Source organism: Larus michahellis, chromosome 1 (genome assembly GCF_964199755.1).
Source record: "Larus michahellis chromosome 1, bLarMic1.1, whole genome shotgun sequence".
Classification (NCBI taxonomy): Eukaryota; Metazoa; Chordata; class Aves; order Charadriiformes; family Laridae; genus Larus; species Larus michahellis.
Window position 1 is genome coordinate 128226144 of NC_133896.1, and position 16104 is coordinate 128242247.

At 37.6% G+C, this 16104-nt stretch overlaps 1 protein-coding gene across 11 annotated transcripts in view; it reads left to right on the forward strand.

Moving 5' to 3' along the window:
- The window catches only part of CASK (calcium/calmodulin dependent serine protein kinase), a 223053-nt gene that overhangs the window by 41138 nt on the left and 165811 nt on the right, over positions 1-16104 (forward strand). For all 11 annotated transcript variants that reach the window (XM_074603666.1, XM_074603622.1, XM_074603576.1 and 8 more), the window contains exon 2: positions 15836-15948. In XM_074603666.1, the coding sequence (XP_074459767.1) occupies positions 15836-15948 (113 nt within the window). The remainder of the gene's footprint in view (positions 1-15835; positions 15949-16104) is intronic.

A 16104-nucleotide genomic window follows, 5' to 3' on the forward strand; every position in this document is an offset into this window, starting at 1 on the left:
TTTATTCAAATTCGTCACCTTGCTGTTTGAATACTTGGGATTTTTCATAGCTCTGAGAATGTGTCATCATTCGAACCATAATACTAGCTAAATTCTCTATTTTTTCTTTCATTTTTAAAAGACAGGGAAGTTGGTGTGGATATGTGTTTACTCCTTCATGTGTACATAGCCTAGAACAAAGCTGGAAGCTGCATTTCTACTACTAGGCTCCTTTCTGGTGACAGCAGCAGCAGCTGCCACCGGCTGCTTGTGGCAACCTAGCAAGCTAAGCTTGGGAATGCCTCAAATAGGCAGCAGCAAGTTTCTTATTGAAGTGTCTCCTAATCCTTTTTTGGGACTTCTACCAGTGACACTGGATATTTTTTTTTTATTTTTTTTTTAAGAACATCAGGGCACAGGTGGTTTGGTGGTTTGAGACAGTAGTTTAGGGAATTATTTTGATTTTGTGGTTCAAATCAGGGACTACAGTATTTATCACTGCAGCTGAAATCACTTTTAGTTTGATTTGAATTTAGAGTGATGTAACTGAAAGAATACTTCGACTTCTTGGTTGTTGGTGTGAGAATATGTCAGGAAACAAACTGAGATCTACTCTTGGACCCGAAGTGTTGCTCATCTGCCATGTTTCACTGTTCAATCCTTGAATAAAATAAATAAAGGGCAGCTGGAAACTGGTGAAATGTCAGATGCTGTTCCTGACGTGGACCATGAATTCAACTTCCTATTTTTGTCAATGTCCCAAAGGTCAAATAATCACTTGTAATCAGTGTGTGCGCCTTTAGTGGTCATGCAGATATGAAGTCAGTGTTCTGATTCCTGCTGATTTCATAGTTCCAGGAATAATTTGCTGTTTCGTGTTTTTAAAAAAGCAGTACTAAAAACCTTGTCCTCTCCTGGCAGTTTGCTAGCACCCCTGTGCTATCTTCACATTGGTGCTGCCACAAACTTTAGTACAACTGTGTCTCAGAGCTGATGGAGAAATTGATTCAGGCAGCTTTTCCTTTTTGTAATGAAAAAAAGGAAAAATATTAAATGTGGCTTTGAAGTAAAGGCTTTAAATTTAGTTTCAGGTTGTTAACAGTTCTATTAAATGTTTAGCAATTAGAAAAATAACATTGTGGCTTTTTTAATTAAAGAAATTGTGAAATGATCATACAGTACATTATGCTGTACGTGTATTAATAGCTGTCTTGCAGGTGATTATAGTTCATATAGGAATAATTGTACTGTAGTTAATATGAGACATTTTGTATGGTAGTCTTTCTAATGACAAGATTGTGCTAAGGAGAGGCGTTTAACTTTAAATTAGTACATGAAGAGAAGAGTTGAATTTAAAATTCATGAACAATTGTTTTACAAGAAGCTGGTATCTCATGTTTAAATACTTATGGTATTTGTTACTTTTACAAACAACAATGATTAATTCCCCTACTGTACTTATATAACAATATACCTTCCAAATATTTAGTAAGGTGAATAGCCCTATTTAGTTTTAAAGGTTTTTCTTGTAGCTGCGTTATCTTTTCTGAAGACATCTTTAAAGTTAGTGAGAGATGATATTTCTAAATAAACTACTAAAAAGTAACTTGTTTAAAGTTTAGAAAAAGGCTGAACTAGTACAAGGGGTATAACGGTGGTTTTTTTTTCATAGAGATATCTAGGCTGTTGAGATGCAAGCTGTACATAAAAAAAAATAAAAAACAAAAAACGCACCCTGACTTTGAACAGTAGTTTATATGCATTACATACATAAAAATACAAGGAACTGTTCAGAAACATAACAGATCCAGATGGAATAGAGAAACTAAATTTTCTTATCTTCTCTGTGTCAGATTTTTTGTTCTAGTACATTGTTGAAAGCATCAGAGTTCAAAAGGTCAGAATTCATTCATTTCTCCCCTGAAGAGAGAATTCAACAACCTTCTTATAAAGATCATAACCTGGAAATTTTTTCCCAATATTTAGCTGAATGTTCTTAATAAATCCCATAAGCCTTCCATAACTTTAAATGTTATGAATCGCCCTAAAGGCTGATGATTTGAGACATAAATTCAGTTTCTGAAATACTGGAAGTCTTCCAACATCTTTAAAAGAAAACCTCAAGTATTTATGTTTTTCTTCATACATGATCTTGATGACAACTTATGAAATTTAATACTAATCTGCATACTTTTGAGACACACAAGACAGACTTTCTTTTCAGGATACTTTTCATTTTCCTAACACATGAAGGTGTTTGGCAGTTCAGAGGCCAAACTCCTGTAAGAAGTATAGGAAGCTCTCTGTCTGGATTAAGATTCTTTGGGTAATTTAGCTTTACTGATTAGTGCTGCACTGAAGAACTTTCTCACTTAGAAACTTGGTTTCTCTCATGGACTTCAGTAACTTCTAGTTATTGGTTCCAAAGGGTCTTGTGAATTGGTATGCACACAGAAATATCCTTGAGGCTATGATTTTAAGTGACAGCTAAACTGAACTGAGATTATATTTTTTTAATAAAAATTTAGATATTGAGCTATACAGGAAGCAGTTTTGATTGAACTGATTACCAGAATAAATTCTGTTTAAATTCAGGTGTTGGTTTTGAGGGAGATACCGATTTCTAGTATATGTGTGTGTTTTAAAAACATTGTTGTGTTTGACCATTGCTGTCTTTCCACTTTGAGACTTAACTTGTGTAGTGGTAGCAAATTAAATGGGAGTTTTGTTCTTAATCAGATACGGGGAAGAGCGAGGCCCTCAAAGAATTTCTGAACTCTGAACCTTTTGCATATATTACAGTATAAAGGTGACACATTCTCAATTTTGAGGAATGTCATATCTTATCACAGACATAATACAGTGTTTAAATGAGGGTATTTCCATAAAAAAATGTTAAGTTTCTTCTCTGCTTCTGTAGTGGCTCATGCAAGTTAAGTCTACCTTTCTCTGTTGTCTTGAACATGTAGGAAACTTCTGATTTTTGTAACACAGTAGTGTTGGGGCACCTGAATTAGTGGTGGTGTATTCCAAGCAATGAGAAAAACCCTTCTGTCAGTCATATATGCTAGTACTTCCTGCTCACTTCACTCTTGTAGTTTGGTTTGCTGTTTTCTTTAAAACAAACAATAAGATTACAATATGATAAATGTGAAGTATTCCATATTGGTCTAAAGAAGAGATTAAAATGGGGCATTCAAAGAGGAAAGAATGAAAAAAGTGAAGGTTTGTCATTGGTCAGGTTTGGATTAGTTGTTTATCAGGTTATTTTAAAAGAAAAGAACACTAAATTGAACTGTACTGATTAATCTGCGCTCTTTTTTTGATGCAACATTTGAGGATAATTGCTGCAGAGGAAGATCTGGACATCACCCAGAAAGGAAAAAACCCAAGGACTTTATCAGTGGAAATTATGAACTTCTAAATACAGGCTCCTCCACTTGAAAATGGAAAAACTAGTAACAGGCTTTGGAGCAGGCTAAGGCTGATTGGTTAGAAACAACTGAGGAGAAGATTGCCACTATATTAGGTAGCTATATGATGTGCCTGTGGAGAAGGCAAGTAAAGGATTGTACCGGGCACAGTATTTCCAGCAGAGAAGAAAGCGTCATTAACATTGTGCAAACTTTTGCTAAAACCTCATCTGGAGTACTACTCACAGTTCTGGTTGCTTTTGCTAAGAAAAATTCAAACTGGAACACATGCAGGGAAGAGATTCTGAAATGAGAAAGCTCATCATAAAAAAGGGGCATTTTTGTTAGGCTTGGCAAAATCTGTGTGAGAGAGAAGAGGAAGTCGTATGTAAGCTCAGTTTTGTTAACAGGACTAATAGGTATAAAGTGGCCATTAATAATCTTAAAGTGGAAATTTAAAATAGAACCACAATGCAGGAGGGAGAGATGATGTAGGGAGCAGTTAATGCATATAAGTTCACCTGAGGGTGTAATCTCATGAAGGAATTTTTGGCAGCAGTCGAGGCTGACATATTCCCATTCTTCTTTCTCATCTCACTGTGTGCTATGTGTTATCGAAAGCACTCGTAGTTGCAAGACAAACTGTGCACAGTGGAGCCAGCTATATGTGGATTTACCTAAGACTTTCTCAGTAGATGAGTTCCTTTGCTTCATTGCGTGAGTGTACGTATGTGTATTAGTGCAGGCCCTACAGGTAGCTGTTGGACTGTATGAAAAATCATCGTAGTCTGAGACTAGATTCACTTTTAGCAGTAGCACTGCTTAAGCACCCCCTCTGTCCTGGCCATTTGTTCCTAGGCTTGACTCTCTTGACACAGCTCTTTGCGTAGCCATGCTTTAAGCCAAATCGAGCAACCGCTCTGGATGAAAAGTAACACAGTGAAAAAACAGAAGTGGTTTGTGTGGGATATTTGGGTGGGTTTTGTTTCTTCTTTGATTTGGTTCAGTGTAACCATGCCAAAGCTGTTTCAGGGTAACACAATAGCTAGAAGGGTTGCTGGTTTGGCCAGTATTGCTGCTGAAGAAATGCTGGTGAAGCCACAGCCTGAGGTGGAACAAGACCTATTAACATGAATGGGATAAAAAGGTTCTCTGAATGGGAAAAGAGAAAAGTAATGATCGTTGTCTCTAGCTGATGAGACTGAAGATACTCTACAACCTTTCTCTGTTCTTTTGGAGGCAAAGCTATTATTTTTAATATACTCTCTCTTGTTCCTGTGATTGAAGTGTTCTTTTTTACACATTTGTTCATTCTTGCTGCATTTCTTCTCACTCTTGAATGATTTCATACCTAATGTAGTTTCATAATTTTTTTTCCTAGATTTCCTTCACTGCTTTCTGATCTTGTACACTAGGTCTTTCTTTACAAAGAAGAGAAAGGGGCAAAAGATTTGGTCAGGTGTTAAAGGAGTCTGTTAGGGAGAACAGCATCAGTTTTCCCGAACACTTTTGAATTGATGCTCTTGATTCAGCTGCCGATGTATTGTATTTTTGTCTGAAGTGTTACTGAATATTACAGTGTGAAATAACATTTTGGGGATTTTGATTCCATGCCTTTATTGCAGTATTTCCAGTGGGAATTTATCAGGGAACAAAGTTTTTCTTAGTTCTCCCCTCTCCTGTTCAAGAAGTAGATTTTGTGCTTTGATTACCAGTCCTCACCTGCCCTAAATAATTTCTTGAGTGAGATGTAGATTCTCATCTACCTTAAGGTGAAAAAAAGAGAGAGGAGAATCCTATTTGTCGTCAGTTTTTGAAGTTCTTTGCCGATGAGGGGGCAGAATGTTTCGTATCAGCTTAAGAAACCAATTTTCATTCTTTGGTCTCACAAATAATTAAAAAACAGCGCCATTTTATGATTTATAATTATGAATTATAATTATTTATATCTCAGTTAAGAGAATGTCTCATAATTTACCTGTGTATGCTTAGTAGATACACGCCTTAGGAATAATTTTTTTCTTCCTTCTTTCATCCATCATGAAATGGGGCACGTAATCAGTCACTTTCTTGAAGACTGAGGCTGCTAGCATAGCATTTTAGACCCATGTGCTGATTTAGGAAAGTGAAAATAGTGTCTAAGGTCTAACCTTGCAGCAAAAGTGAGTTAGTAGTGAATCACTGGAAACAGATTATCAAGGAAGAAATGAGCTAAAAATGGAATCCGTAGAGCCAAGGGTCTGAACTCTTTAAGAAGGCTATTAGGAGTTACTTGAATTCTTGACCCTTCTCTTGCAAATGACCTTTAATGAATTGAAAAATAGGATGTAAAGGAAGATCTAAGGACAGTTTCTTGAAAGAGCTGCTCTATGTCAATAACTATTGCTTCTGTTTAAAACAATCATCATACTTTAGTATCATCCAAACATGTACTTGAAATAACGTACTGTAATCTTGCTCTAAAAACCCTTCAATCTTTCATATGTATCATGTGGCCTTTCTTGTGGAAGCACACCCCTCGGAAAGCTGCCCAGCAGCTAATGTCTGATCTTGTTCCAAAAAGCTTATGGGTCTTAACAAAGTACACTTATTATTACTATTCCTGCTACAGTTGCAGCTTTCAGACCAACTCTTTTAAGACTGTGAAACCTATTACTATGATAATTATTGAAAGCAGAATTTGCTTGTCTGTATGCTGAGGTGAATAATTATTTGTAAATGGTTGTTTTCAGAGTGAGGTAGTTTCTGCTGTTTTCTTAAAAAAAAAAAAGTAATGGTGTAGTATCATTTTTAATAGCAACAAGTAGATGTTCTGACAAAATTACTAAGCATGTCACTTCAGAGGTCCTCTCCAGCCTAAATTGTTCCATGAGTCTATGAATAAAATGGGAGAATTTACAAGAATACAGTCAGAGTTAACTGATAATTATGGAATTATGAAAATCGAGGATGTTGTAGTATATGTGAAAATAAAAATATTTTCTGAATAGCTTCCATGTGAAGAATGTTGTTTGTGACTGGTGCTAAAATTTTTATTTAATGATAATGGAATAGAGAATGTAGTGAGCATCTTAGTGTTCTTCCTTTCCCATCCCCTCAATATCCCAGCCAGTCAATGTAAATAAAGAGTTGTTTACAAACTACAGATACATTATTGGTATTTTTATATGTCAGCATCTGTTTATAGCATATGTATGCCTAAGAGATTTGGTACATAGACACCTCATGTATTAAAGTGTAGAATGACTGATAAATTCATTCTTGCTTTTTCGCTTGGTAAGAAGAAAAACCAGGCCACAGGCTTACTGTTTCTGTTGACAGAAGTTACAGATCAGTTAAGGATAGCTTATCCCCCTTGCAGGTTGGAGATAGAAAAGACAGTGTAGCAGAAGAGATCTCTTTCTGCCAATGTTTTGCTTTTATAGAGACAAAACCAAGCTTCTGAATTATACAAGAAAATCTTAAAAGTGAAAGTAATTATTTTTTCAGTATGTCACATAAATTCTAAGCATACCCTAAGGTTTTCTTGGAGAGTGTTTCTGTTTCACAAGCACTGGAGTGGCTACTCCTGTGGTTTCTTAAGGAAGGAAAGAAATGGTTAAGGGCAAAAAAGGCTGGAAGCTCCTCCTGTCTGCTCTCTCTCTTTCTCTGGGGTAGCTCTGCCAATGTTTTGGTGCTGAACATAATTGGGTAGTCCTCTTTTCAATTCTAGTTTTCATTGCCTCCCTTTCTGTGTCAGATAAGGCTTTGAGGAGGGCTGGAAGAGTGGGTTCTAATGATACTGCAATGAGGGGAACACTGCCGGAAGGGCGGTGGGCTGGAGGTGGACTGTGGCTGGGTTTCTCGTCCACACTATCAGCCACTCCTTCTGACTGGAGTTCCACTGAGCTCTGCAGTAGAAAGACTGAGTGTTAAGGTCACTCTGGATGTCTAATTAGCTCCTATAGTGCACACTGCATTGACATGACTCAGCTTTTATTAGCATGTTTCCTGCGCTCACACCCCATCAGGTATTTCTATGTTGAATAATGAAAGTTTTAAGTTACTCTAGGTTTTTTTGACAAGTGTTTTCCCTGAGATTTTTGTTCCTATGTATAAGAGCTTGCTTAAGCCTTTAAAAGAAATGGCAGTTGAGTATTTTTAAGTTGTAACAATAATTTCTTATAGATCATGTTTTATCACTTAGCTAATGTTTTGAAATTCTTTAAATACCGTTATTTATAAATACCTGCCATTTCCAAATCTTTTTTTGACTTCAGTTTCACTAGTTTTAAATGACCTGTTTCAAACTCTGCCACTTTACTCAGTAGCCTTTCTCCAGCTATTTAATTACTTATACAAAATAAAATCTACATTGTACTTAAATATTACATAAACACTGAGATTCAGTACTTTCAAAGGTGTTTAAATGATCGTGTCTCAAAAATGATCATGAAGGCAAAGGAAGATTTGTGAGCTGTTGGTTTTTTTCCCTTATCTTAGAACCACAGCTTTGGTACTCTGTATATTCTGTTTTCTGTTGGATTAATATTAGGAAGTATGTATTCATATTGGGCTGAGATCCAGTGAACTGCTCCTGTCTTGTGTTTTGTTCTTTGTATGTTTTTGTCCTAAAGCTGAGTTAAAACACTGACTTGGTTTCAAAGATGTGAACTGTTGAAGGATACCTGTGATAGAAATGTTGCTGCTTGGGAACTCGGTTTTGTGACTTCATTGGGATATTATCTAATTTTCTAAAGAAGTATCAGATCTTCAACCCAAATGTTCTTCTGTGCCACAGTCATCATAATGCAGTATTTTAAATTTTCCTTTGAGAATAAAACAAAGAATGTCTACCCAACATTGCCAGTGATGGCTTTTTAAATGTGGATGCCCTCTAATCCAATGTGCTAGTTTACAGAGATCATGTTCAGTCACTGTTTTAAGCTGCAGTTCCACATGCAAATGAGCTGATATAGTGACTAACTGCACATTTAATGAATCTTGGAAATACTGTATCGATCGAAGGGGAAAATTAAAGAACAAGTATATTTTATAAATGACATGGATGAGTAAAGTGGGAAAGAGATCTATCTCTTTAAAATGTGGTTGTAATTTGCTTTCTTTCCAACAATTTTCATCAGTTTGGATACAGTTGTTTTGGAAATACTAACCACATTAGTAAAAAGCAGTGTTGTCTGCTGGTTAGTTAAGCAAATGCTAGCCTTTAAAAAAATAAGTAAATCTGGGTATATATGTTTTTTCCTCATGTGACTTTATCTGTATACTTCTGTTGTATCTTAATGCAACAAACTGACATAAACACTTTTAAATGGAAGACCAATGTTTCCTAAAATGTTGAATAAAGGTAACCTTAAGACCTGTATTGCGTATTTCAAGTTCCTAATCCTTAAGCCCTGTTAAATAAGGAAAAGGAATCTAAGGCCTTTTACTTATAAATGGAAGCTCATTTTTAAAGGAGTACTCTGTTCATTGGAAGAGTTGTTGTTCGCTATTGTTGGTTTTACTGTTCGACTTGAGTTTCTTACTTTTTTTTTTTAACTTAAATTAATGAAAATTAATTTGAGAGCCAAAATGCATTGGTTTATATTAAGTTCCTCAAAAAATTGTGACTCACTTGGGAGAGATGTTGAGCAAATTCTTGATGATCTGATAAGTCAATGACTTAAAATCTCAAGTTTTGGGGTTCTGAAGCATAGGGCTTCTGAAAGTGTCTTTATATCATCCGTCAATAGGAACTCCGTTCCCACAGGTCAGCTCAGTTCATTCAGGATGTGGGAAAAGAACAGGCTGTAGTTACTGGTTTCAAGTATTTGCGCCTGTTAGGAATCAACAAGGTATATTTTAATCACAGCTAGTTCTTATTCTTACACACCAACATAGATGGGAGGAAGGGAAAGGAAACAGAACAGACAGATAAGCCAACAAGATTCTAGTATAAAAAAAATAAAGTTTGCAAAATATTGGCTTATGATCTTTATGCTTGAAGTCCTAATGACATTTAAAGTGAAGGAGATGATAAAAAAGGCTTGGATGGTCTCAAGAGTTTTATGATTTTATTGTACTTTGAATGTTGGTCCAATTTTGTTCAATATATTCATCAATGACCTAGATGAGGGGACAGAGTGTATCCTCAGCAAGTTTGCTGATGATACCAAGCTGGGAGGGGTGGCCGACACTCCAGAGGGCCGTGCTGCCATCCAGCGTGACCTGGACAGGCTGGAGAGCTGGGCAGAGAAGAACCTAATGAGGTTCAACAAAAGCAAGTGTAGGGTCCTGCACCTGGGAAGGAAGAATGCCAAACACCAGTATAGGTTAGGGGTGGACAAGCTGGGAAGCAGCTCTGAGGAGAAGGACCTGGGGGTCCTGGTAGACAGCAAATTATCCATGAGTCAGCAGTGTGCCCTTGTCACCAAGAAGGCCAATGGCATCCTGGGCTGCATAGGAAAGACTGTGGCCAGTAGGTCGAGGGAGGTCATTCTCCCCCTCTACTCTGCACTGGTGAGGCCACAAGTGGAGTACTGTGTCCAGTTTTGGGCTCCCCAGTTCAAGAGGGACAGGGAACTACTGGAGCGAGTCCAGCGTAGGGCAACCAAGATGATTATGGGACTGGAGCACCTCCCTTATGAGGAAAGGCTGAAAGAGCTGGGACTCTTTAGCCTGGAGAAGAGAAGGCTGAGGGGAGACCTGATTAATGTTTACAAGTATCTAAAGGGTGGGTTTAAGGAGGACGGAGCCAGGCTCTTTTCAATGGTTCCCAGTGACAGGACAAGGGGCAATGGGCACAAGCTAGAACATAGGAAGTTCCGTTCAAATACACGGAAAAACTTCTTTACGGTGAGGGTGACAGAGCACTGGAACAGGCTGCCCAGGGAGGGTGTGGAGTCCCCTTCTCTGGAGATTTTCAAGACTCGCCTGGATGCAGCCCTGAGGGATGTGCTCTAGGCAATCCTGCTCTAGCAGGGGAGTTGGACTAGATGATCTCTAGAGGTCCCTTCCAACTCTGAAGATTCCGTGATTCCGTTGTACCTCTGAAGGAGAAAGTAGTTAATAATTTATTTTCTTTACGTTTGTGTCTAGCTGATATAACATTAACTGGTTTGTGCTAGACAGTAAAGATTACATCAGGACCTGCCCTGCCTACTCGAAATTTTGGAAGCATGAAAAGAACTGGTTAAAAGGCACCTCTTCAGCATTCCTATCCACTTTTAATGGCCTACATATAATCAGTAACCTCCTTAATAATGTATTGTAATACTTTGATTTCCATCTGCAGTAGACAGAAAAAATCAGCATGCATTCCGACTTCAGTTTAAGAAAATACGTTTTGCTTTTTGGCATATATTGCAGGTGGGACTCAAAGTATTGCAGGTGTTGGAATGTGCTTCTGCCAATTGTTGACAAAACATCAGTGAAAAAATCATCTGTCCTTACTACTTGTGTATTTTAATGATTCTCATGTTTTGAACTAGTGTAGTCTGTTGTGTGCATGCTAACTGCAGTGAAAGATTTTGAAAGCATATCTCAGCGGTTATGTCTGTTAAGGGTAGCACAGAGAGAAATGAAATATAAAACACATTACATTATCATTTTAGTTTGTATGACACTTACAATATGAAGTCTTAGTATGCACCTTAACTCAGTTAGTCTGTTTTAATAAATAAACGAATAAGTAGTCTGATCTGTCACTAACAGTTTTGATGATCTGTATCTAGAGTTCCAGTTGTTCCTTCCCCTGTCTGCATCATCTCTGTATTTTAGATCTGTATAATTTGAGCTGCAGGGTTAGTAAAATGAGCTATAGAAATTATCATTTAGTGAGGATGTGATATATGTTTCCCCAGTGGCAGATGCAACTGTTGAATATTGGATACTGTTGGATAAAAAACTGGCTGGATGGCCGTGCCCAGCGAGTTGTGATTAATGGAGCAAAATCTGATTGGCGGCCGGTCATCAGTGGTGTCCCTCAGGGCTCAGTCTTGGGGCCAGTCTTGTTCAATATCTTTATTGATGATCTAGACAAGGGGATTGAATGCGCCCTCAGTAAGTTTGCGGATGACACCAAACTAGGTGGGAGTGTTGATCTGCTTGAGGGTCGGAAGGCTTTACAGAGGGATCTAGACAGGTTGGATCAATGGGCCAAGGCCAATGGGATGAGGTTTAATATGGCCAAGTGCCGGGTCCTGCATTTTGGTCACAACAACCCCGGGCAATGCTACAGGCTTGGGAAGAGTGGCTGGAAAGCTGCCCAGCAGAAAAGGACCTGGGAGTGTTAGTGGACGGCCAGCTTAACATGAGCCAGCAGTGGGCCCATGTGGCCAAGAAGGCCAACAGCATTCTGGCTTGTATCAGGAATAGTGTGGCCAGCAGGAGCAGGGAAGTGATCGTGCCTCTGTACTCATCACTGGTGAGGCCTCACCTCGAGTACTGTGTTCAGTTCTGGGCCCCTCACTACAGGAAAGACATTGAAGTGCTGGAGCGTGTCCAGAGGAGAGCTGCCAGGCTGGTGAGGGGTCTGGAGAACAAGTCCTATGAGGAGAGGCTGAGGGAGCTGGGCATGTTTAGTCTGGAGAAGAGGGGGCTGAGGGGAGACCTCATTGCCCTCTACAACTACCTGAAAGGAAACTGTAGAGAGGCAGGGGTTGGCCTCTTCTCCCAAGGGAATAATGACAGGACCAGAGGAAATGGTATGAAGCTGCGGCAAAGGAGATTTAGGTTAGATATTAGGAAGAATTACTTTACTGAAAGAGTGGTCAGGCACTGGAACAACCTGCCCAGGGAGGTGGTGGAGTCACCATCCCTGGAGGTATTTAAGAAACTTGTAGACATGGCTCTTCAGGGCATGCTCTAGTGCCCAAGATTATTGGTTTGTGGTGGGGTGTTGTGGGGGGGGTTGTGGGTGTGGAGTTTAGTTGGTGGGTGCTTTTTTTGTGTGTGTTTTTTTTTTGTTTGTTTGGGTTTTTTTATGTGGTTGGACTCGATGATCTCAAAGGTCCCTTCCAGCCACTAAGATTCTGTGATTCTGTGAATAGCTCCTTGTCTCATTTGAGAGAAGAAATAGTGTAGTCCTTTTCCTGACTGAGGAGGGTGTGATTTTGGTGCTGGGACTGAGGGTGGCCTGAAAGACTTCTGTTACTTAACTCCCAAACAAGGTTTGAAACTACTGTGTTAGGAATAGGAAGCACAGACTTTTGTTTTCTGATTACAGATTTCTGCTCGGATTAGAGAGTATCACTGTGGGCTGTTATAACTTTATTTGTAAAACTGTTGTGTTCCATTGCAGCTATGAAGAAAAAGTCAAAAAGCTTATTGCAACCATAATTTATTTAAAAGTTCCTTTCTGTTACTTGGCACATGGAAGCGCTGGTGTCTGCTTAATTGATGAGGGCACCTCTCGTGAGTTTTTTAAAATTACTTAAAATCGGAAAATTCAAGCCTTTATTGTGCTGCTGTTGTCATGGAACATGTTCATCTAATGTTATAGTCACGACTATTTTGAGGCTGTCTGTGGCTTGAATATGAGAGGGCTAGTTTTGAAAAAGTTGGAAATCTGATGCTTGTAAATAGGTGAATCTTCAGGTTATGTTTATAAATACTTTGATTTCTATATGAAACTCTGAATTGGTGTATTTTTTTAATAGAATGACTTCATTGTAGGCATCACTGAATTCTTGTCTACTGTGCTTTACAGCGCCTTTGATTTACTTAAGAGTCTTTGTCATTCCTCAGCCTAAGTAGAGAAGGCTCTGTTAAAACCATAAGTAATTTTCAGTATGGCCATAAAGGTTGAGACTCTACAGATGGGTGTTTCTTGTACCCTCTTTGTTACAGAACTGAATAAGATGCTTAATTTTTTTGTCCCAGACTTAATATGCAGGAAGCAAATAGCTCAAGTCAGTGTTCTAAAAATGTTAATACATAAGGGAAGGAAAAAATAAGTCATGGTTATGAGAGAGAAAGATAGGGGTGACTGGAAGTCCGCTCCCTCTTGGAGCTGCAGTTTCTATGTTCCTTTTTAATTTATGATTCCTGCAACTATCTCTCCTTGGCTGCTCGAAGTATGTACACGTATTCAGGTGGATGGGCAAGCTCTCCAGCTCAGACTTGGAGAAACCAGGAAATCTAGAAGTAGCTTGGTCAACACCAAGAAATATTTATATTCATAGAGTTTATGTGAATGAACAGAAGTCGGGGGTCTACCTGTAAGTAAGGATATGGTCTTGTCAGATGTCTCTACGCTCTAGTGATCTACCATTCTGTATCAGATTACATTAAAGCATTATTTAATGTTCTCAGAAAGGCTTTATGTGAGGAAAAAACACTGAGAATAAAAAGAAAAAGGATCATTTTAATGAAATACATTTAGTTTCTAGTAATTTATGGCAATTATGAATGGGAACGAGTATAGGCGATGTTATTCCAAAGCTGTGGTTTAGGTTTTGAAATGTTTTTAAATTACCATCATTTAAATGCGTTTATACTATTTTAAAGCAATTTTAGTTTGACAGATACTAAAAGTGTAAGCAGAGACTTGGGATAAGAAGGTGACACTGATCTATATAAAATGAGACTTTTTAATAAATGATTACTTTCTGAAAAGGGGTAGGGATGGGAGGATTCCAAGTCAATAGCTGTAGTCTTTCAGATGCCAAATGAAGTCAATTGAGCCTTTTGCATTTACAGATGTAAGTGAATTTCTATGTATTAGAATCTTAATTGAACATATTTTTAAAAATAACTGTGGTAACTGTTGGTAAAAGACCAGATGCTGAATAATAGTGGGGTGTGGGATTCAGAGAAGAAAATATCCATCAGTATGGGGGGTTTCCTTGTATGTTAGGAGCAAGGAAAGAGGGGGAAAAAACCCAGGCACTTTCATGTGTAGTTAGTTCTGTTTGAGTACCTCAGCATAATTCACATGTATATAGTTGTGCTAATAAATATATTCCTTGTTTGTCAATGCTTAGATTCATGTCCTGTGTGAGAAATGATCTTATCTCAAGAAATCTGTGCAAATATGTTGTTTAAAGAGTAAAAAATTGGATTTTAGCTGTGGGAGTATGATTTTGGTAGTATGATGAATTACATTATTTGAATCATCTGGTATGTAAAGGAATACCAAAAGCCAGTTATAAAGGTTTGTAAGTGCCCTCAGAGGGACATTTCTCCCTTTTCGGGGAACTTTTTATTGGGAGAATTGTGTTACTTTGCAATCTCATTGCTCAGAAAGTAACTTCCAGTTCACTGCTTGAATGGAAGAATTTGTCTTTTAAGCTATATTTAAGCATTTATTTCACTCAGCAGGTGAATGTTCACTCAATAGGTGAACTTTTGAACAAAGGCTCTTTTCATCCTCAAATTTTCCCTTACGTCTTTTTGAGAAGACTTTAGAATGGATTTCTTTAGAACTATCATGTCAGTCATTAAATAAGTAGCAGTAAAAAAGGATTCATTTGCTACAACTGTTGCAGTCTTGAAACAATCCTATTCTGTTTTCATAACCTATTAATTTTTCATGTTTGGAAGCTTGACCTACCATAATTATCTGATTGTATTGTTTGTTGTTAACACTGAATGGAAGATTCCGTATTTTAAGTCAAGGCACCAGGAACTTAAATCATCTACTGAAAGAAACTTCCGAAAATGCATATTGGTAGTGATGGTTTTTAAAAGGTTGCCATTGTTCTAACTCATGTTTTGGCAAATACAATTTCAATTTTGAAAAATAACTAGCTTTTTATTAGTTGAGTGCAATACTAACATCTGTTTGAACTTTGAACTAATTTTAATAAAACTTTTTATCTATAACTTTTGTGGGGGTTCTTTAAGTTCCACAGATGAGAGAAAATTACAAGTTTTTGTGGAATTTTTAAGTATTCCAATGGAGGTTGTTTATATCTAGTGGTGCCAAATAAGCTCAAAATAAACATAGTTTGTGTAAAACAAGCAAACAGATAAAACCGAACAGCAAGACTTAACAATTCTGTTACTCTTATTGTTTTGATGGAATATCCTTTCAGTTGTTTCAAATGGCAATTTCTAAACTTTAGGAATGAAAGCAAGAATGTATTTCTTGCCTCCTCTACCCCACGCCCACCCCCATTTGGATTATGGATCAAAATAAAGTCCACTTAAAATTTAATAATAATGTCAGTATATTACATAAGGTTTCTAAAAGTACAGCCTTTCTAAAGTGGCAGGGCAAGAGATTATGTCTTTAGTATAGGAAAATACAAGACTCATTTGGTGTTCTTTACACTAATCTGTAGTTAAAATTACTAATTTTACATTTAATGGTCAGGAAGGATGAGAGGTATAAGCTTCTGTATAAATGCTACACTTGAATGTTGGAATCTAAACTTTGTTTAGAATAATGGAATTGTAATGCATAATGCATAAAAGAGAATGGGTTATTTATTGCTGTTTTCTGGTGTGTCTTTCAGGGGTCCATTCAGCGTTGTGCGGCGATGTATCAACAGGGAAACAGGGCAACAGTTTGCTGTAAAGATTGTCGATGTAGCAAAATTCACTTCAAGTCCTGGATTAAGCACAGAAGGTAAGAACAAACAATTAAGCAAATTCTAAGCACACGGGTTTTTTTTGATTTATCAACCTTTTCTGTGTTTGCTTGCTTTGTTAAGATCCTTTCTGTTTTATATTTTTTAAAAATTTTAAAGCAAGGTCTTATGTTTCCATTTAACTTGATTTAAAT